The sequence below is a fragment of the Lemur catta genome, chromosome X (genome assembly GCF_020740605.2).
Source record: "Lemur catta isolate mLemCat1 chromosome X, mLemCat1.pri, whole genome shotgun sequence".
Lineage (NCBI taxonomy): Eukaryota > Metazoa > Chordata > Mammalia > Primates > Lemuridae > Lemur > Lemur catta.
In genome coordinates, this window is record NC_059155.1 from 46,445,536 (window position 1) to 46,468,150 (window position 22,615).

General features: G+C 49.9%; 1 protein-coding gene across 3 annotated transcripts; it reads left to right on the top strand.

Annotated features, from left to right (window-relative positions):
* The first annotated feature begins 9,944 nt into the window (after positions 1-9,944).
* CITED1 (Cbp/p300 interacting transactivator with Glu/Asp rich carboxy-terminal domain 1) lies at positions 9,945-15,513 on the top strand. Of its 3 annotated transcripts, none has more exons than XM_045538149.1 (3): positions 9,945-10,144; positions 14,112-14,236; positions 14,891-15,513. In XM_045538149.1, exons 2-3 carry the CDS (start codon positions 14,177-14,179, stop codon positions 15,434-15,436), a joined length of 606 nt encoding a protein of 201 aa, XP_045394105.1. In that variant the 5' UTR covers positions 9,945-10,144; positions 14,112-14,176; the 3' UTR covers positions 15,437-15,513. The 3 variants fall into 3 exon arrangements, with proteins under 3 accessions (XP_045394105.1, XP_045394103.1, XP_045394104.1); XM_045538147.1 differs by lacking the exon at positions 9,945-10,144 and adding an exon at positions 11,086-11,338; XM_045538148.1 differs by lacking the exon at positions 9,945-10,144 and adding an exon at positions 11,609-11,893.
* Positions 15,514-22,615: the final 7,102 nt, after the last annotated feature.

Below are 22,615 nucleotides of genomic sequence, written 5' to 3' on the forward strand. Positions count from 1 at the left end.
GGACTCAGATTGGAAGGCTGACTCCATCCCCCAAGCAGCAGGGAACAGGGGTCAGGGAAGAGTAATTACTCACATGTGTACAGCACTTGAGAGTTTATAGCCACAGACATTATCTCATTCAACCCTGGCACAGCCTCATGAGGTAGGCATTCTTATTTCCCCCACCCTACACCTAAGGAAACTGAGGCCCAAAGAGCCAAAGTCACTTGCCCAAAGTCACACAGGTCGGAAGTGGAAGCCTGGAGACTTGAACCAAGGTCAGTCTGATGGCAGAGCCCATGCTGTCACTACCAGGCCAGCCCATGCCTGGAGCTGGCTGGGAGGTGGCAGCCATTTCCTCTGCCTCACTTATCCTACTGGGTTTCAGCTGATGGCAGCATGAACGGACATTTACTAATCCCCTCAGGCCGCTCTAGGCCAGGGCCAGGCAGCCTGGGATTCAAGAACAGCAGGGAATCATCCATATTCCACACTACAAAGGTAACACTTGGGGGCCAGGCGCTGTGGTCCAAAGAGAGGCGGGGAAACTTCCTGCCCCCAATCCCCAGGAGCTGGTCAGAGGCAAGCTCTACCTGGCCTGCCGTGGGTCTGCCCCCGCTCTAGGAGAGTGCAGCTTCCTCCCGTGTTCCCCTAGCTGACATCCCCCTGGAGAGGGCTCCTGTGGGGGCCATGCCTTCTTTCCAGTCGGCGCTGCGCCCACAGTTTGCGGCTGGCAGCAGCTGGGCCCTCGCACCTGTCGGTCTAGCTCCCCTGCTCCACAAACACACGCCCCCGCCGCTCCAGATGGCCGGTCACTTATGCCTTCACCCCACTTTGGGCCTTTTCTTTCCCATTTGATTTCTTTTCCTTACCTTGTTTTCTTCCCAAGCGCCTGCATATTTTCTCTCTCTCCTGCATTCACGCCTGCTCTCTCTCCATCATTATCTTTCTCTCCCTCTCATTCGTTCTTCCTTTCTCTCTCCATTGAATACATTTTATTCCTGCTCAGTCTGTCTTTACCCCCCCCTGACTTTAACCAGGTATCGATACAGTGCTAGCTTTCTCCTCTGTAACGCGGGGTAAGAAGTTCGGATGAGGTCATCCCTGCACCAGCTCTGACATTCAGTTTTGAGGAAAGGAGAGAATCTTGGGGGGAAGGGGACGGGAGACAGAGAGTGGGAAAAGGGAGATCTGGATTCAAATCCCAGCATTGTAGGGGGTTTTTTGAAGACAGAGGAGACAGAGTCTCACTCTTTCACCCAGGCTAGAGTGAAGTGTTGTCATTGTAGCTTGTAGCTAGCTGCAACCTCAAACTCCTGAGCTCAAGAGATCCTTCCACCTCAGCCTCCTATAGTGGTAGGATTACAGGCATGAGCCACCGCCCTGGCTTCCGGTGTCTTTACTTGCTAGCTGTGTGACTTCAGCAAGGTCACCTCACCTCTCTGAGCCTCCCTCCATCTATAAAATGGGATTGGTAATAATAGTGACAACCGTCCATGGGGTGAGGAAGAGGAATGAGAATTGACCTTGCTTGTGGTTGGGAAAGACCTTTAGGAACTACAACGGGCAAGTCCCAACAGGCATTACTTAGGAGGCAGTGAGGCCCAGTGGTCACTGGCAGAGGCTCGGGGCCCAGTTGGTCTGGTTCAAATCCTCAGCCCAAAACATATAGGATGTATAAGTATGATAAGCTGCCTTAATATCTCTGTGCCTCAATTTCTCTATCAGTAAAATAGGGCTCAGGTGATAATAGTACTGGTCTAACACCTCAGGTTGTTATGGGGATTAGATGAGAGAATAACCACAGAGCACTAAGAACGTCAAGGGTCTGTCACCTTATAAGTGCTCAGTGAACGCTCTTATTGATGTTATTATTCAGAGCTGGTAGGAATAATACTCCCCGTGGTTGCATACTTAGGGGTGCTGGGCCACTAGAGGAACATAAGCCATGTGGTCGTCCAGACTCATCTCTTTGCAGAGCCTCAAAGTCTGCTTGTGCAGGTTGTGCCCTGAAATTCAGCTTGTGTTCCTCTTGCAAAGCTGTGGATCCCAGGGTGAGGGTTGTGCAAAGCCCAGAGGAAGCAGCACCTGTTTCTAATTGCTCCTTCCAGAGGGGGTGCCGTTTTGTACTTCGTATACGGAGACTATATGTGCTAGTTTAAGGCACTGTCTCTGTGTCTAGGCAGGAGAGGGACTTTGGGTAAGCAGGCCTGTGGTCCTCTCTGGTTGCCTGGTAGCACAGCCTGCACCCTGACCCCCTGAGATACCCCAGATTCTCAATCCATCTCCAGTTCTGATTGCCAATCCCCAGAGGGACAAGTCTCTGTGGCTGTGGGGATCCATGGAAATATTTCCAGTCCCTCAGGCTGTGCAAGCGGAGTGAATCCTGACCACATTCACTCAGACGGCCCCAAAGTTAAGGGCCAAGAGAGGCACTAGGGGCTAGTGGTCCAAGCTGGGAGACTTCTCCACACCAGCCGAGACTCTGATTGGAGGCAAAGTGGGGTCATGGGTGAGTGGAAGGTGAAGCTTTAGCTGAGATGGGAGCGGGATGCTAGGAGGGCAGGGCCCAACAACCCGGAGTGCAGGGAAATGGCGCAGGCATGGAGATGCAACAGGGGGCAAAGGGCTGCCACATGGACTCAGGGCTTAAGCAAGGGAAGCAGTTTCAGCCTGCTGCTGCAGGGAGCAGGGCCAGACTGAAACGGCCTCACCTTTCTAAGGATGAAGTAAGCTGGGAGACACTGTGCTGGCCTGAGAATGGCGTGTGGCTGAAAAGGGAAAGCAAACAAGACCCTAAAAGCTTGTGTTCTAGAAGCTGCAGTGAAACCAGGGAAGGCCTGGCATGCCTGAAGTCTCGCCAAAATGTATTTAGCAAAGTGAGATGAGGCTACTGTCACTCCCTGGCATAGGGAAATTTATGGCCTGAGATCCCCTCACACTGCCCTTTAGGAATTTGAAGCACGTGTCCATGATTGTGCCTGGCTGGAGGGATGGGGAGGGGCGGGGGAGGGAGGGCTGCCTTGAGAAAAGCCAGTGTCCCTGTCCCTGGGACCCTAAGGAGAAAGCCCTTCTCTGTGCAGTGGACAGAGGCAGGGGAAAGTTCCCCACAGTTTGGCCGAAAGTCATCCTGCCGATTGCTCTTTTTGACACAACCTCACTTTCTTTCCAGTCCTATATTCCTGGCTGTGTGCAAGCTATTTCCACTTGGATGTTCTGCCAACAGCTTAAACTAAACATGCTTAAAGCAGAGTTTCTCTTCCCCCACAAAGCCTCACACCTTCCCAAGGCCTCCAGCCTCACTGCTGACACCCGAATACCCAGGGCCGGGCCTGCCTGGCTGCTTCTCCTTCGGCCCTACACCAGCACCTCTCTCCTTCCCTGCCTTTGAGCCCTGGACTTTTCCCTGGGTAACTTTTTCCAGGGTTGTCTTTCCCATCCCCCAGGCTGCAGCCCCTCCCACCTGGAGGCTCATCCCGGATGCTGCCCCAGCCCCTACTGCACTCCTCCCTCAGGGATCTCCCTCCACCTGGGCCATGCTTACGTTCTGGCCACGTGGGTGTTGACCACTTACTGCAATGGGTGTGGTGGAACATCCATTCTAGAAGAAAGAAAAGCAGAGACACAGATAACAGAGGAGCAGGTCACCTAGAGGAGAGAGTTTGGCCACAGAAGTGAGTCAGACCTGGCTGTGTTTTCCAGCTCTGCTGCCACTAGCTGGGCCATCTTGGCCTTATTTCACATCTCTGTGCCTCAGTGCCTTTCTCTCTAAAATGGGCGTGATAGTGCTGGCTTCCCAAGGTCCTTATGAAGGTTAATGCTAGAAGGGAGCGCAGAGAAAGGGCCTACACTGGAATGATATCCCTGAAGGCTGGAATGGGCACAGCCATGAAGATAGTCCCCGGGGATACGCAAGGCCTGGGCTGTTTGTATATTTGCGGTTTTCCCATTATGCATAAATAACAGGAAATCAAGCAGGGAGTCAATTCAACTGGACCCAGCTTTTGGCCCTTTCTGAGTGAACTTCCCCCACCCCACCCCCACCCCGTGTAAACAAGAAACCAGGGCTAGAATCTATGGGGCTGACTGGGGTGCTGGAGGATGCCTTGTTATCTCTCTGTTCTCAGTTTTCTATTTCTCCAGGTCCTTTCCTCTAGTAACTGATCTTTTCCGCCTTCTTTATCTTCATCTTCTTTTCTTGTCTTTTCTCTTCTTCCTCATTTTTTTTTTTTTTTTGGAACACAGGAGCAAAAGTGAGTGCCTGTCCAAGCCCTCTGGCCTGGGGCAGAGGAATGTGGCCGCTCCCTCTACTCTGGGCGGCCAGGCCCAGGCGCTCACTCAGGCTGGCAGCGGCAGGCGCAGAGCCGGGAAGGTTCCAGCACCTTGCTCTGAGGGGCTGGAAAGCACTACAGACGTTAGCTCATCACTCCCTGGCAGGGGCTGACCGGTCTGCTATTCTCACTAGCATCTTCCAGATGGGGAAGTGGAGGCACAAGCACACTGGCAGTGCTTGCAGACTCAAATCATCCTAAGGGGGCTCCTGGGCAGGATCTCCACATGGGGCAAAGCAGAGAGGGGCCACTCGGACTTCCCCAAATGGATTTCCATTCCCGTGACTGTACGGGGAAAGGAGGGATATAGGAAAGGAGAATTGTGGTCCAGGCTGAAGTATGTGAAGGGGGAACAGGGGAATAATGGGGGAGGGGGAGGAGGATAGGGCTGGCTAGGACCCATCGTCTCCCAGGCCCCAACACGTGAAAGGGCCCCAAACAGTTGCAGCTTCACTCAGGAATGACTAACCACTCTTACTGAGAAGGTGTTTGCAGCACACAATATGTCAGGAGTAAAAGGCAACTGAGATGAAGTTTGCATGGCCAGACACCAAAGGGTTAATTAACTATGATGCAGTTGGGTTGATTATTATGTTTTCTTCTAGGTGCTATTTCTGTTATTTCCAAATTCTGTGCATTGAAAAATTAAAACATTTATAATAATCAGACAAAATGTTAATTATTTTTAATCATTTTTTATTTTTATTTTTTGGCAGTTTTTATTTTATTTTTTTATTTTTTTTCAGACATAGTCTCGCTCTGTTGCCGGAGCTAGAGTGCCGTGGCATCAGCCTAGCTCACAGCAACCTCAAACTCCTGGGCTCAAGCAATCCTCCTGCCTCAGCCTCCCGAGTAGCTGGGACTACAGGCATGCGCCACCATGCCCAGCTAATTTTTTCTATATATTTTTAGTTGTCCAGCTAATTTCTTTCTATTTCTTAGTAGAGATGGGGATCTCACTCTTGCTCAGGCTGGTCTCGAACTCCTGAGCTCAAACAATCCACCCGCCTCAGCCTCCCAGAGTGCTAGGATTACAGGCATGAGCCACCACGCCCAGCCTATTTTTAATCATTAAAAAAAAAAAGCAGCAGCAACTGAGATATGCTGAGGAGCCCTGGACTTGGAGTAAGGACCCCCAGGTCAAGCCCATTGTCTCTCCTCCCAGTCGTGCACCTAGGGCAAGTGACTTCACCTCTTTGAATCTCAGTTTTCTCTAAAATGGAAATAATTGACCCCACAGGGATGGCATAAGATTAAAAAGGTAATGTATGCAAAACATGCTTTTAAAAAATGTTTATTATGGAAATTTTTAAACATATACATAAGTAAAGAACACATTATAATGAAGCCCCATGTACCCATCTTCAACAATTATCATCTTATTCAATTTCTATCACCCATCCACTTCCTCCCCAACCCCCACCAGAATACTTTAAAGCAAACCTCACCCAGACATGTTTTTTTCCCATAAATACTTCATTATTGAAGTGCATTGTAATTTTTTCACAAGTAAAGCATAATACATGATGACTGTAGAAAATTTGAAATCTGAAGAAATCATGTATAAAGTTGAAAACAAAACTCACTCATAACCCCACCACCCAGAAACAACTACATTTTGAAGTAGTCTATTATTTTTTCTATGCACATATTCATTTTTTTCTTGATTTCACAGCATTTGGAGCACATTCAGTTTTAACAAGAGAGAGATAATATTGTGTATGCTATTTTTAGGTATCATTTTCTTTTAATTGTAAAAATAATAAAATCATGTTATAGAAAAACAAAGAAAAGTAGAAAATTACCCACAATCCCTTACCACCTAATATTAAAAACTTAATATTTAGTATACTTTCTTCTCATTTTTTACAATTTACATTCATAATTTTAACCCAAGTGGGATCCTCCTGATTATGCACTTTTAAAATTATGAATCTGTTTTAATTATAAGAAAATAATATGATTATATTTTTTAAAAAGGAAGAGAAAAATATCACCCATAATCCCACTACTCAATTATAATGATTGTTAACATTTTGGTGTATTTGCTTCCAATATTTTTTCTATGTACATACAATTTTAACAAAAGTGGGAATATATTATTTATGGAGTTTATTAACTATAAATTTATATTTACTCATAAGACGAATATTGCATAACATGGAGAAAAGAGAAAAAATATCCCTCATAATCTTACCACCTTCCTGGCGCTGTTATCATTTTGGTGTTTTCCTGACCATTGCTTTATACACATATTCATACATGGTTGGAAACACAGTGGGTATTTAATTTTGTACCCTTTTGCCCTTTGCAACTCAACTCAATATCATATTTATGCAACTTTGTACCCAGCATCTTTTTATTTAATATTTTGTTGTGAACATTTTCCCATGAATAAAGAGTTTCTTAAATCAGGATTTTTTTTTAATTTCAAAACATCAAGGGAATACAAATGTTTTTGTTACATGGTTTGTCTGTGTGTGTGTGTGTGTGTGTGTGTGTGTGTGTGTGTGAAGCTACCAAAGGACACTTCCTTACCATGGACATTTAGGTTGCTTTTCATGTTTCACTATTATAAACAATGCTGCTCCGAGCATTCTTGAACAAAAACGTGCGCTTTTTTCACTTTTCCACACACATATTGAGCATATGTTTCTGGAGACTATTCCATAAGTTTATAGGCTGACCTGTGAAAAGTGGCCATCTTATTGGAATTTACTCCCCTCAAATGGCTCAGGCAGCCCTTGCTTCTGGAGGGTGGGATTTTGAGAACAAATCTGCATTTTCCTCTCCCTCCCCTTCTGAATTTATAGACCTCCTTCATCTCCTGTCAGTCTGGTTTTTCAATTAATCAGTCAGCAAGTATTACAGAACCTGAAGTGTGAGAGCTGAGGCAGAGATAGAAGGCAAAAAGAAAAGAATCAGAAGGCCCAGGACAATACCCGCATTTATTGGCCACTTACTACAATGAGGGCACCAAACAAGCTACCCCTTTCCTTATGATTGTTACAACTCCACAGGGTGGGTTCTATTGTTATCCCCATTTAACAGATGGGAAAACTGAGGCCCAAAGAATGAAGCCACTTTGCCGAAGACCACACAGCTAGTAAATGGCAGAATAGGTATTTAAACCCAGGCCAGACAGACTCATTCTAGCCAGCCTCCTTACTCTCCCTGGCAGCGGGGGATTAGGGCTGAGAGTAAAGACTTTGCAGTCAGCCTGACCCGGATTCAAACATCCAGCCACGTGGCTGTGTGAACTTGGGCAATTCTCTGAGACTCTGCTTCACCTTTGGTAAACCCTACCTCTCAGGGCTGTCCTGGGAATAAAATGAGATGACGAATGGGAACATGCCAAGCCCAGTGCTGGCATACAGAAGGTTCTTGGTGGGTGACCATCCCAGTCCTCTGCTTGTTTCGCAAGCTCGCGGTCTAGTTGTCAAGTTGGAGATAAGAGTTCAGCGGAGAGCTCTGAGCTCCCATGGAGCCGACTGGAAAGTCAGTGATCAGAGCACATTTACAGAGAAATGCAAATGTCTCTTTTGCTCCCTCTCAGCCTCTACAACTAATCTCCTCTCCCATCTCCCCCAAAAGGAAAGGGGTGGCTTTTGTGCTCCAAAGCTGAGTGCTTGAAGCCCCTCTCTTTCCTGCTCCCCAGGAGGTGGGCAATGGAGATGACAGGAAGTCACCCGTGGGGAGGCCCTTTCTGGCATGTGGGCACAGAGAAATGTGGCGGAGGGCGCTCCTTTTTCTGCCCTTCAATGGTCCGAATGGGGGAGGGGGCTGGCTGTTGAGCAACTGCTCCGGAGACACTCCAGAAGCCGAGATGAACATATGCCTCTTTCTAACAATTGGCCTGGGAGCCATCCAATAGCTGGAGGGCGGATCCTCACCTCCCGGATCTGGAGCCTGGAGCGGAGACGCTGCCGCGGTTTCCATACTCGCTCCAGAGCCGAGGTATCAGGGAGGGTAGGTCAGGGGTCCAAAATTGGCAACATACAATTCGAAAGCGTAGAGCTGCTCCTTCTCCACCACAGAAACATTTTTTTTCCACCCCAGGCAAATACCAAGAAGGCTCGAGAGTGTATTTCACATGCTAACCCAGTAGGGCTTTAGGGTCCCGACAGACCCAGCCTTTTACCAGAGGGAAACTGCGCAGGGCCCACAATCTTTGAGCAAAGTGAGAAAGTGCAGCGATGACGTGTGGTGTGTAGTTGTTACCAGGGTTTGTGTTGGAGCGGAGTAGGCAGAAGGAATGGAAACGAGGTAAATCCATTCCCCAGGTTTTGGGGCTGGAAGATGGGTTTACGCGTCCAGGGCATTTCCAGATACCTGGGAAGGGGCTTGATCAGTCCCTCCATTTGCTCTTCATCTTTATGTCAGTAAGCCGGTTAGTCCGTCAACAAACAGAACTTTGTTAGAAGAGCAAATGCAGGGCACGTGGGGCTACGAAAAAAAAAGAAAAAAGACCTTCAGGTCTTCAAATCCAATTAAGAAGACAGAACACATACGTAGTGAAAATGACTTCATGACATTTCCCCCCTTTCCTTAACATCAGGACCTTTTTTTAAAGAGCGTGTTTTATAAACAATGTAAACTGAGTAGCTGTTGCTGAAAGGCAGCAACAAAGGTGGGGGGGAGTTTGATAGGGGGTAATCCTGGTGGCCCTCTTGTAAGAGGCGAGGTGGGAATTTGTTGGCCACAAAGAACAGGAATTGAGATAAGAGAGAAGACCCAGACCTCTTTTCGACAAGGATTTGTAAGATAACGTCCCATCCCAAGAAAGATGTGCTCCAAATGCAAAATGTTATTCTTGCTAGATGAGAATGATTATATAATCATAATAAAATAGCCTGACATCGCGGGAAGGCAGGAGAAATCTCTGCGAACCCTGGGGCAAGCTCTTCATACCCCGCTGCCGGTTCTTGGCTTTTCTGCGAGCCTCGAGAGTTGCACCTGGCCCCACGGTCCGGTAAAGTAGCATTTCTCGGCGTCGCATCATGTCAACCTCCTGTCCTGGATGATCACAGGACAGAAACCCTCGAACTCAACCCCAGCTCAGGGAAGCCACCGCTGCTCTATAGGCCCCCCATAAAGCTCTGCCCAGAATCTGGCGACTTTAGGGGGAATGAGACCCCCTGCCTCAGCCCTTCAGCGAGGGAGATGGTGCAGCCCAAAGAGGGCAGACAGGCTCCAAGAAAGCCCTGCAGAAAACTAAGACCATACCCCGCCGGCCCCATCCCATGTTCATCCCCTCCTCTTGGCCATTCCCTGAGCCCAAAGTTCTCCCCCCAACCCCCTGAAGCCCGCTCTGGCCACCCGCTAGATTTAGGTCAGAAAACAGACATTACAACTCTCCCTCGCCTCAGTGAAATTACTAAGTGGAATTTATTGGGCAAGTCCATGCAGGGCGGTGGGGAGAGTCCATGTCCCGGGCCCGGGCCCGGACAGCTTTAGAAGCCCAGGTACCGGCCAGGGCTCCGGGCAAGGGGTGTCCACGGCCTGGCTCCGCCAGCCCCACCCCGGGAGCCGTGGCTTGTCCCCAGGATTGCCGGACCGGCGGGGCCGCGCGGACTCCGTTCCCCAGCCGGCCCTTCGCTTTCACACGATCCGCGGTGATTGCACCAGCTCGAGCGCCTTTAAAGGGCCACACGCGCCAGCCGCCGCTATAAAAAAAAAATGTTCCCGGCGGCACAGCTGCAGAAGGGGCACCGCTGAGCTGCCGAGAGAAGGCTCGCTCCGCCCGGCTGCCCTCTCGCAGCCTGTCGGCGAGGGGCTGTTCTCCTCGAGGAGGAGGAGGGCAGAGGAAGGCACAGCACCGGCTCGGGCCCTCCGTGAGTATCCAGTTCAGATTTTGTCAGCAACTCGCCCACGAGCCAGGACATGTGCTAATAATGCCCTAAGCCGGTTATAAAGACGTGGAAATTGGGGGGAGAAAAAAAAAGGGGGGAAAAAGGGTCTGTCCTTCCTGGGATTCCTAGCCGAGGCCAGTCTGCTGCCGTTTGCGTGTGCGTCAGGGCTCTCCGGGCGGCAATGGGGGCTTGAGAGCCGGGGCCCCCGCGCCGGGAAGGGAGCGTGGTGGCCGCCACCGCCACCGCCCCGGAGTCCGGCGCCGAAGCTGCGGGCGGGCGGCGGGCGGGCACGGGCTCGGGCCGGGGCTGCTTGGCGCGGCACGGTGCGGTGCGGCGGCGGCGCGGCGCGGCGGTGCGGGTTTTTCCCAGGCGCCCCGAGGTCGGGTGGCCACCGGCGCGGCCGCGGGCACTGAGTGCGACCGGCTCGCGGCGGCGGCGGCGTGCGTGCCAGGGGCAGGGGGCTCCGCCGCTTCGCCCGCGGCTCACCAGGCTCCGCGCTTCCCTCTCTCCAGGGCAGGCGGCTTCGCCGAGGTAAGCCGGGCCGCCACGCAGGGCGCCGCGCTGGGCGGCGGGGCCGAAGACCCCCGTGGAGCGGGTGTGAGGAGCGGGCGGCGGCCAGGCGGGCCAGAGGGTTCTGGGGGACTTGTTTTCTGTTGAAAGCTGCTCCTCTGGGGGCGAGGGGCTGCCGCCCGCCCGCCCGCCAGCGCGCGGGTTCGCTGGCCAGCGCGCCCGCCTGCCGGCCCGCCGGGCCAGGCACCCGCTTCTCCCTGGGAGACGGCAGCACCTTTTCTCCCCGCGCCCGCGCTTTCTCCAGCTTGGCTTCCTCCGACTTTGCTAATCGCCCGGACCGCATCTGGACGCTCCGGCTCCGGTGCTGCACAAAGCTCAGGTTTCCTTCGGGGAATGGAGGCAAGAGGGGCTCTCGGGCCGAGTTCGGCGGAATTGCGGGATGGAAGTTAGCAAATTCGGGCAACTTGCGTCTACTACCCAGGCGACGTCCCCTCCCCTCCCCCCACACGCCCACACACACGCCCCCAGCGCACACACCCCTCTCCCTATAAATGAAGGCGGCCGAGCAGCGTTCTGAGTCCTTGCCTCGCGGAGCGCCGGACTTGGAGTCTGACAGACGTGGCTGCGAATCTCCGGCTCTGCCACTTTCTAGCGCTGTGACCTTGGGCAAGTTACCGCACCTCTCCGGGCCTCTCTCACTCTTCTCCTCGTGGGGTTGTAGCACTGACCGCGGGCGGCTTGGCTAGGGGGTAGGCTCAACCTGCAGCCGCGTCGGGTACTCCGCGGGCGCTCAGTAAGTGTTGATGAGGCGCGGGAGTGGCCGCCGCCGGCTGCGGAGTGCGTCCCCGCGCGCAAAAACACCCCGGGCCCCCAAACTCGCCTCCGAGGCCGAGACCCTGCGTCCCTTCCCGCCTGTCCGTCCTTGTCCCTACGATCAGTTCCTGATACAGCACTTACGGGAAAGGACGCTCGGGGCCCTGGTGGCCCGCGTGCTCTCGCCCACCGTGCAGGGATGCTCCTGGCCGACCCCAGCTCTGGAGGCTCCATCTGGGATGCGGCGAGGAGGGCCTCCGAGCTGTCCGCAAACAACGGGCCTTTAGTTTTCAGGTGGCGAGACTGACTGGTCTGGTTAGAGCGCGTCCAAGCCAAGCCGCAGTGCTGTTTGGATTTTTAAATTTCTCCTTCTGAGTGAGAAAATAGCAATCGAGATGGAGCCATCCGGTTGGTGCCATTTTAACTTTTGGTCCCCCAACAGGTTAAAAGATGAGCCCCCCCCCGCCCACCTACCTCTCCCTTATCTTTTTCCTCTCCCCTTCCCACCCTCATCTAGGCGGGAGGGGGCTGCCCGCCCAAGGGCAAGTGGGCTGCTAAGGGCGGGCAGCGGGACTGGGAAGTGATGATGGCCAGGGATCCGCGAGGCACCAGCCGGTGAGGAGGCACTTGTTGCTCTGGGTTTCCCAGCCTCCTCTCGCAGCCGTTTCGCAGTGGTCAGCTCGCGGCTTGGAGAGCGGGCTGGGACGTTTCCGCGCTGCCGACTTTTGCCTTCCAATGGACTAGAGGGTGTTGGGGGAGGACAGAAAATTGGGGAAGCAAGGCCAAGGGATACCAATCGAAATGTGATCGCCTCTTTAGGCAGATTCATCAACACTTACTGAGCGCCTATGGAGCACAGACCCAGGCGGCTGGGGGTCAGAGCGGGGTGGTGGGGCGGTGAAGGGAGGCAACAGATCTGAATGAAGACAGCGTCCCTCCTAGGGGAGCGGGGAGCTCCTAGCCCGAAGCGGGGGAGACATGGTAAAAATGGCCTTCACCACAAACTGATATCGGAACAGAGATACTTTTTTCTCTTGATCTCTCCTTTTTTTTCCCCCTTCTCTTTTTTCTCTTTTATTTTCTTGTTATTGTTGCTGTTGTTTTCTTTTGTGCATTCGTGTACCTTGAGGCACAAAGGGGAGGGAAGGCTGGATAAGAACGGGAAAAGATGGGCAGGGCCCCCCAGACATTTTTCTTAGGACAGGAAAATTGCCTGATAACTGATGGTACTAGGGCTCTTGAAGATAACATGCATTAGACTCCTTGTCTGGTGATCACTTGCTTCAAATATTCTAGGGTTATCTTAGAAGGAGCAGGGCTCCAATCAAGCAGTGGTGCAGGACCTAGCAACTGATTTTTCCCCCCCGTCATGGTTTTTCCCCTCCCCCTTTCTTTCTCTATTTTTCTTGCCTCCCCCCTCCAAGTAAGTGGTGCTAAGATGGTGCAGAGAGGTAGTAAGTGGCCACTTTCTACAAGTGTCTGAGCAGATTCTTAATGACCACTCAGGCGGGAGGGGGTCATGGAGAATTCTAGTCTCCTTGGAAAGATTAGAGATTCTTTTTAAGGTCCTCAAGATTCTTTGGACTGGGGGTATTTATAAGTATGAAATTCTATATCTCTCATTGATTATTAAGGCTAGAATACATGGGGCTTTTTTAAAAAAAAAGCTTCTAGGAAAATAACTTGAGTTTTCTGGAGCTTTTTATTTTCTGGTTTTGGGGTATTCTTTTGCCCTCATTTCCTTATCGTTTGGCACTTGAGCTGGGGAATGGTTTCTTTGAAAGCCATTTGAGTCATTCCAGGTATGATGATTTGGCCAGTGATCAGGTGAGGCATGCGGGCATAGCAGTGCAAAATTCTGCTCCCAGAACCACTGCTATCCAAATAGAAAGAGATTGAATCTCTTTGCCTCAGTTTCCCTCTGGGAAGAATACTTCCCTGTTACTAGAGATGGGTGTGGCTGGGCTCAGAGCTCTGGGGCAGGTGTCCTGGGAAAGCCCAGTACTGGGGCTGTCTTGGAGGGGGCTTGAGACATGCAAGAAAGTGAGACATTCCTAGCTGCTCTGTCTGGCCTTGGCTGCCTCAGCCCCCAGACTACCCTGACCAGCCTGACTTCTCGCAGGCATGCCCAAGGCGGGGCTTAGAGCCCCACAACATTTGCTTGTCCTTTACCTGTGATGCAGCCTCCAGCTTTCTAGGTCTTCCTTGCCCTGACTTTCTTCCCACATTCTTTCAGGCCCAGTGGAGGCCCCGGCTCTCCAGCCCAGATGCTAGTAGCCCATTGAGACAGTGTGCTACTTACTCAGGGACATTTCTGCCCTCAGAACCAGGAACAGCATCACCACCCCGCCCCCCCCACACACCTAACTTGGGCCTCAAATCACTTGCATGAGGAAACAGTCATATGTGTCCCCTCTTGGCAGTGAGGGTTAGCTGGCTGCCTGGGCAGCACCTTTCCTGCCTCAGGCAAAAGTTCCAGCTTGATCTCCTCCCTCTGCTCAGATGGTCTCTGGTCTTGTGTTTAACCCTGTCACCATCCTTGCCTTGTAGCCATGTGGGGTTGCCCTGCTTTGGGCTTTGCTAGTGCTTTCTTTGCCCTTAACCGTATCTTCTCCCTCACATACAGGACAACAGCGCCAGCTGGCAGCATCATCTCCCGCCAATTTATCCAACTTCTGCCAAGGTTCTGAAATGCCAACAACGTCAAGGCCTGCACTTGATGTCAAGGGTGGCAACTCATCTCTGAAGGAGGTAATTTTTGCCATTTTACAGATGGAGACACTGAGGCAGGGAAAGAAACTTTTCTGGGGGCATGTGCTAAATCCTCCTAGGTGTGATATCTAGTGTTCTTGAGCAGAGAGGAGACAGCAGGGCTTTCTCTGGGGAGAATGAGAATAGCTTCTGCCTAAATGTGGTCAAATTAAACCCACTAGGGGTGTTGAAAGATGGCAGGGGAGGGAGCAGAGAAGTAAAACCGAAACAAGACCACTCTGTTGAAGAGATTAAAGTGAGGCTGAGAAGAGGGACAAAGAGATGCCCTTTTTAGAATGGTGAGTTGGAGGGTGGGGGAGGAGAGGATGAAAGCAGTGAACCCACTTAGGATGGCAGGTGCCCCAGCACTAGAACTGGGCTCTGACCTCAGTGCTCAGAGCCATAGTAGCAAAAGGATATTTGAACTGGAGCCTATTTTTCCAGGGGGTCCCCTTGCTACCTCCTCACCTCCAGCCCCAAATAAAGTGCATGTGGGATGGGAGCCTTCTGGGTTTTTTGCTGTTTGTTTGTTTGGGTTTTCTTTCTTTCTTTTTTTTTTTTTTTTTTTTTTGCTTTCTGCCTTCTGGGTTTGATAAATGGTAAAGGACAAGCCAGGAACAGGGGTACTATGGTGTGCCTTCTTTTGTCTTCTAGGATGCCAACCAAGAGATGAGCTCTCTGGCCTACTCTAACCTGGGGGTGAAAGATCACAAAGCAGTGGCTGTTCTGCACTACCACCCCCCGGTAGCCTCAAATGGAACCACCAAGGCCAGTGGGGCTCCCACTAGTCCCTTGGGATCTCCATCTCCGATAGGCTCTTCTACCTCCACCCCTCCCACTAAAACCCCACCCTTCAACCTGAACCCTGCCCCTCACCTGTTGACCAGTATGCAGCTGCAGAAACTTAATAGCCAGTATCATGAGATGGCTGCCGCCACTCCGGACCAACCCGGGGAGGCAGAGCCCCTTCCAAACTGGGGCTTTGGGGCTCAGGCAGGAGGGGCGGAGTCACTCTCTCCTCCTACCGGTGCCCAGAGTCCTCCTATCATCGATTCGGAAGAGGTGGATGAGGAGGTGGATGAGGAGGTGCTGATGTCGCTGGTGGTGGAACTGGGACTGGACCGAGCCGATGAGCTTCCAGAGCTGTGGCTGGGGCAGAATGAGTTTGACTTCACTGCGGACTTCTCATATGGCTGCTGATGCCAGTGTCCGTAAAGATGGAGGAATAAAGCCACCAATTCTGTTGTAAATAAAAATAAAAGTTACTTACAAAGAGATGGGCCAACTAGAGGTGTCCTTCATTGAGATCTAAATGTGTGTAGTGTGGTCTGATGTCCTTTTAGCAATTCTGAGGCACAGGGTGGGTTGCAGGTAGCTAGCTGGCAAGGGGCTAAATGGGAGGGGAGGAAGGGTGAGGGTTGGAGAGGGCTGTTCACCGAATTCCCGCTGCCACCACCACTCCCGTGTGGAGTCCAAGTACCTAGGTTTATTGCCCTAAGACCACAGAAACAGTGTTCTACTCAGGGTTGAATACAGTGGCTGGTTGGAAGCATTCTTGGAAGAGAGAGTGATGCGGATCTTCTGTCACCTTCTCACTTGTACATCCAAGTCTAAAGACATCCCTGGCTACATGGTACACACTTAACCAACTCTAAACACCACCCCCACCCACTCTAGCCCCAAGTTTTGCCTATGTGGAATAGGACCTAAGAAGGGTCTTAAGACCTGGGAGCTCAGATTTCTCTGGAAAATTGCAGAAGCTACAAATTCCCATCACTAAAGTGGGATTCAAGGTGCCTTCTTCAAGCCCCTCACACAGCTACTCAGCCCTCTTAAGCCTGGGGCACTCAGAGAAGCTCAGAGTGTCCCTTAGCTCCTACCTCCTTGGTCCCCCCTGTTTCTTTAAGCTGGCCTCTCCAGCTTAGAGAAACATATCAGGACTGGGCTTGACAAGTTCAGTGTTTGGAGATGCATCCCTCTGATTAACTGCTGAGGAGGCGGTGGCACCGCACTGGATCTTGGCCTTGTAGGGCCCTGATAAAGCCGTCTTCATGCTGTCACAGCCCAATGGCCTGGAGACTCTGTCCACATATCAGACCCTTGGAGACTTTTTTCCTTGAACGCTTAAAACGACTAATCAGGGCCCCTCAGGACCAGCAGCAGGCCTGCTCCATAGTGAGTTCTTTCAAAAGAGCCAACTAGCAAAGGTGTTTCATTGGATTTGGCGCTCCCTAAATACCTGCTATTGGCCATTCACTTTGCTAGACACTGGGAGCGTGAATCAGACCATATTTGTACCTTTGAGGGGGCTCCCCATCTCAGGGAGAAATAGGCACAAACAAAGCACAACAAAACAGTATTTCCTAGAACGCGGCGGGAAGGTGCTATTCCATCTCAGAAAAGGAAACAGCTCCATCTGCCTGGGAAGTCTGGGGAAAACTTCCTGGTGTTGAACTGGTTCGTTTGTTTGTTTTTATATCTCACAGGTAATAAATACATGATACAATCTCCTTGTAAAACGTAGAAACTTTATTAGATAAGGCTAAAGTACCCTTTGACCAACTCTCTCCCTCAGTCCTGATTGCCTCTGGTCCAACACAGAGGTAGCAACTGTCTATCTGCTTGTGGTGCATCCTTGCTGGCTTTGCTATGCCTTTACATAAAGACATATCTACCTATAGAAAGAATTGGGTTTTAAAATAAGACTTGAATCAACCAAGGGAAGAATGAGTGAGGGGAACAGCTGTTACACAGGTGCAGCTTTATGAAAGGGGCCACAGTGGCTAAAACCCAGGAGTTGAGCACGCAGGCAGGTGGAGGAGGTAGGAGGGGATGAAGCTGGAGAAGGTGCAAGAGGCAGAGGGCACAGCCTTCTGGGAGCATGCCTCCATCCTCAGTGCCCCCAGTCCTGCGGCTCAGGGAAAATCTCTGGAGGTGGTAGGAAAGCAAACAATCAACCAGCTTTGAATTTTAGGATGATTCCACTAAAAGTGGATAGTTAGATTCATGTAAGGCTGGAAACAGGGAGACGGGTTTTAGGGGACTGGTGAGGCAGGGATAGGAAAATGGAAAGGGAAGAAAGGAAGCCTGGGAGAAGGTCGGGAGAGGAGGGCAGGCTCGAGGGCCTGGAGTCTGTGAGGAGAAAAACACAGGAACAGGATTGGGGGAGGCAGGAAGGGAAGGGGGAGGAGGGGAGCTGTGGTCAACCGCTGGGGCTCAGAATCCACATAGTGAGCAGCAGGGGAGAGACAGGAGCTTCAGAAAAAAAAAAAATCCACACAGCTTGGAATGACACAAGGACAGCATGTGGGCACAGGAGTGGGGTGTGAAGGAGAGTGGCAGGATGCGGAAGGAGATGAATCCTAAAAGGCTGGAGGCTCCTGGGGTCTGTCCCCTGCTGGGGCTGTCAAAAAAACATGATTCTGGCCAAACTAAACAAACAGGTTAGCAGGCTGGATTTGGTGCCTGATCCCCAGCTTGCCACCCCTGATCTCTGTGAGCTCTGGAGCTCTCAGGGTGGCAGTAGCTTTGGGGGTATAGAGAGGCTCGAGCCAGGGACCAGTGCCTTCATAAGGGGAAGGGGCTGTCTTGGAATTGTGGAAGTGACAGGTATGCAGTTGGGAGGCAGGTGGTAGCAGAGAATGGTATGGGCACCTACTATGTATTAATCAGGGCTCTCCAAAGAAACAGAACCAGAAGATATATATATATATATATATATACGTGTGTGTGTATATATAGATAGATAGATAGATAGACAGAGAGAGAGAGAAAGGAGACTTGGCTCACAATATTATGGAGAACAAGAAGTTCCACAGTTTGCCAAGCTTGAGAACCAGGAAAGCCAGTTTCCAAAGGCCTGAGAAGGTAAGAGTAATGATAGTGTAAGTCTTACTCTGAGTCTAAGGTCCGAGGACCAGGAGTGCTGATGTGAAAGGGCAAGAGAAAATGGATGTCCCAGTTCAGACAGAAATTCACCCTTCCTCTGCCCCTTTGTTCTGTTTGGGCCCTCAACAGATTGGATGATGCCCACCACATTGGTGAGGGCGATCTTCTGTCCTCAGTCCACTGACTCAAATGCTAATCTCTTCTGGAAACACCCAGACATCCAGAAATAATGTTTTAGCAACTATGGGGCATCCTTAGCCCAGTCAAATTGACACCTAAAATTAGCTATCACAGCTAGAGAAGGTGCTTCTGAGTGAGGAGGGAGAGTAGGAACTTTGGCATGGCAACCCTGCCTCCGGGTGCTGGCAGCCAGAAGCGTGGCCAACTGAACATCCTCCTCTCCAGAGAGCTTGGAGGCAGATGAGACAGAGGGCATTCTGCAGGCAGAGCCAGGGCCCTGCTGGGGGGAGAAGAAGCCAAGGAAACTCCACAGAGCACAGTGGGGACAAGGCAGACAAGTCTCTGTCCCTGCCCCGCCATTTCATGTTCAGACCCCTAACAGCACAACCAGACACATACAGTCATTAGATTACCAGAAGATTCCTGAAGCCAACTCCAACTCTTGGCCCGGGATAGGCCCTGGGGACTAGGAGGCCTGATGCACACGGGTAAGAACACTGCCTACCCTCAAGGAGCTTGCAGCCTGGAACACATGGAGATGTTAACAAAGAGCGCCTCCTAGAGCCCATGAGCTGTGCTGCATCCTAGGGAGAAAGTAGAGAGACACTGTCCCTGCTCTCAAGGAACTTATAGTTCAGTTGATGGAGACATCTACAGGCTTGAAGGATGAATTGGATTTCCATAATGCAACAGTGCTGGGGGTGGCATGGGGGTTGAGGGGAGGGCATGGCCTCCAGGCAGGGGGGCAACTGGAGCACAAACAAAATGATAAAATCAAGGCATGGTGTAAAACTAGAATGAAACATAGGAAAGCCCGTGGCTTTCTCAGGGATGGGCGGAAAGTCCAGCAGCCTGACTTCCTCCAAGGGCAGAGGATTAAGAGAAGGTAGTTTGGAATCAGATCCTGCAGTAATTTTTACTTTACCCCACAGATGAGGGACAATCTCTCATTCCACAAACATGGACTGAGCACCTACTATGTTCCAGGCACAATGCTAAGCACTGAGAATATGTGGTGAGCACATGGTCCTTACTTTCATGAAACTTCGGGTTTAGCAAAGAGGTAGACAACAGTCAAGTAATCATGCAGACAACTAAAATTACAAATCATGAGAAGTAATGGGAAGAAAAAATACAGGCTGCTATGAAAGAGTGTAATGGGGGGTTTAATTTCAACTGCAGTATGAGGGAGGGCCTCTCACATTTTTTTTAAATTTTATTTATTTCTTTTTTTTAATTTCAACATATTATGGGGGTATAAAAGTTTAGGTTACGTATATTGCCCTTACTCCCCCACCCCAAGTCAGAGCTTCAAGCATGTCCATCCCCCAGATGGTGTGCATCATACTCATTATGTATGTATACACCCATCCCCTCCCCACCCCACATCTGCCCAACACCTCATTAATGTTATTCCTAAATGTGCTCTTAGGTGATGATCAGTGAAACCAATTTGATGGTGAGTACATGTGGTGCTTATCTTTCCATTCTTGTGATACTTCACTTAGTAGAATGGGCTCCAGCTCTATCCAGGATAATACAAGAGGCACTAGATCACCATTGGTTTTTGTAGCTGAGTAGTACTCCATGGTATACATACATCACATTTTATGAATCCACTCATGTATTGATGGGCACTTGGGTTGTTTCCACTTCTTTGCAATTGTGAATTGTGCTGCGATATAGAGACAGAGTCTTGCTCTTTCACTCAGGCTGGAGTGCACTGGTGCAATCACAGCTCACTGCAGCCTCCAACTCCTGGGCCCAAGAGATCCTCCCACCTCGCCTCCCAAAGTGCTGGGATTACAGTCATGAGCCACTGTGCCCACCCTGAAGGTTTTAAATAAAGGAGTCTTGTGGTCAGAGCTTGCCTGAGGAAAATTAATCAGGCAATAGTGTGCATGACAAATTGGAATTATGGTGATGCTAGAAAGCTGTTACAGCGGTCCAGGCAAGAATAATGAAGACAGTAAATTAGTTTATGATAAAGCAGTGACATTTCAATGGAGAGTTGTTGTTTAATAGGTATAGAGTTTCAGTTTTGCCAGATGAAAAGGTTCTAGAAATCTGTTGCACAAGAGTGTGATATGCGGCCAGGCGCGGTGGCTCACGCCTGTAATCCTAGCACTCTGGGAGGCCGAGGCGGGTGCATCGTTTGATTTCAGGAGTTCAAGACCAGCCTGAGCAACAGTGAGACCCCGTCTCTACTAAAAATAGAAAGAAATTATCTGGATAACTAAAATATATATAGAAAAAATTAGCCGGGCATGGTGGCGCATGCCTGTAGTCCCAGCTACTCGGGAGGCTGAGGCAGTAGGATCGCTTGAGCCCAGGAGTTTGAGGTTGCTGTGAGCTAGGCTGACGCCACAGCACTCACTCTAGCCCGGGCAACAAAGCGACACTCTGTCTCAAAAAAAAAAAAAAACAAGCAATGATAAAAGGACTCTGAAAAGAGGAAAGAAGTGGGCGGACTGGGAAGGAACTTCAACACTTGAGGCATGACAACGTGGCAAGTTTCCTCAGTTTTCTTTTTATCTCCCATACATCCCTAGACCAGGTGCCAAAGAGGTATGTAACCTGAAAACAACAGTCACACACACACACACACACACAGAGAGAGACAGATAGAGAGAGAAATGTCTACTCTCTCTGGCCAAAAGACTGGGAAGAGAAGCCCGACAGAGACCTAGTGGGGAGACCTAAACCCTGCTTCACAACCAAAGCCCCAGAGGGTGGTCTGATCTACTTGCAGTAGCAAAGCCCTGGGCTGTCTCAGTCCCCACTTCAGAACTGGGGCACCAGCAAGCAAACCAATTTGTCTGCAGCAGTAGCAGCAGCAACACCGTGTGCCTCCCTGCCTTCCACCCAATGGCATTAGAAGACCCACTATGCATCAGCAACCCCCTACCCCAGAAGATCACCCAGCAAAAACAGGCAGCTCAGGGAAGAAGAGTCTTCTGCCCCATAGACAGAACCAGCAAGGATTGAGCAGGAGCCCCAGGAACAACAGAAAAACAAAGCAGACCAAAATAACATTGCATGGGCTCAGAAAACTAAACTGTCATTAGAACTACAGCCCACAAACGTAGACCAGAACCTACATGCTAAACCTAAACAGAATGACTGCCTGCTAAAATAGAAGATTTAAATGGGATCAAGAGTCTCCTAACATAACCAAAATGTTCAGGATGCTAATCTAAAATCACTCATCATAACAAGAACCAGGAAAGCCACAATTTGAATGAGAAAAGACAATCAACTGACATCAATACCAAGATGAATCAGATGTTGGAATTATCTGACAAGGGTTTTAAAGCTTTTCAACAATCAATTACAAATTCACTTGAAATATATGAAAAATTGAAAATCTCAGCAAAGAAATAGAAACTATAAAAAAGAACTAAATGGCCCGGGTGCGATGGCTCACCCCTGTAATCCTAGCACTCTGAGAGGCTGAGGCGGGTGGATCCTTTGAGCTCAGGAGTTTGAGACCAGCCTGAGCAAGAGGGAGACCCCGGCTCTACTAAAAACAGACAGAAATTATTTGGAAAGCTAAACATATATATGGAAAAAAATTAGCCAGGCATGGTGGCGCATGCCTGTAGCCCCAGCTACTCAGGAGGCTGAGGCAGGAGGATAGCTTGAGCCCAGGAGTGTGAGGTTGCTGTGAGCTAGGCTGATGCCACAGCACTCTAGCCTGGGCAATAGAGTGGCACTCTGTCTCAAAAAAAAGAGGAAAAAAAGAACTAAATGGAAATTATGGAGTAAAAAAATAACTGAATTTTTTAGCATTAGTGATAGAATAGTTTTAAAAAATCCTTATGTACCTATAGATATAAGACAATGGTAATTCTAATCAAGTATAAAAGCCAATAAAACAGATATAAAGAAAACTTAGACATTAATGAACTGATTCATATAAATAGTGACGTGCACTTTATCTATCTAAAATTAATTGATTTATATTTTCGACTGTTCATTTTGTGCCAAGCATTGTTTAGAAACTGTAGTAAAAGACTGCACAAAAATGATGAAAATTTCTTCCTTGCTGTACCTTAAATTCTAGTGGGGAGTCAAACAATAAATCATTTTCTTAAAAACTACATATATCAAAAAATAAAACTGTAAGGTAGATGCTGTTTGAAAAAAAATAACTGAATTTTAAAAACTCCCTGTATGGACTCAATAATAGAGTAGAGATGACAGAAGACAGAATCAGTGAACTTGAAGACAGATTAACAGAATTTACTCAATCTGAACTCATTTGAACACCAGTAGGCTGTGATAAATTATGTATGCATATGAAAATAC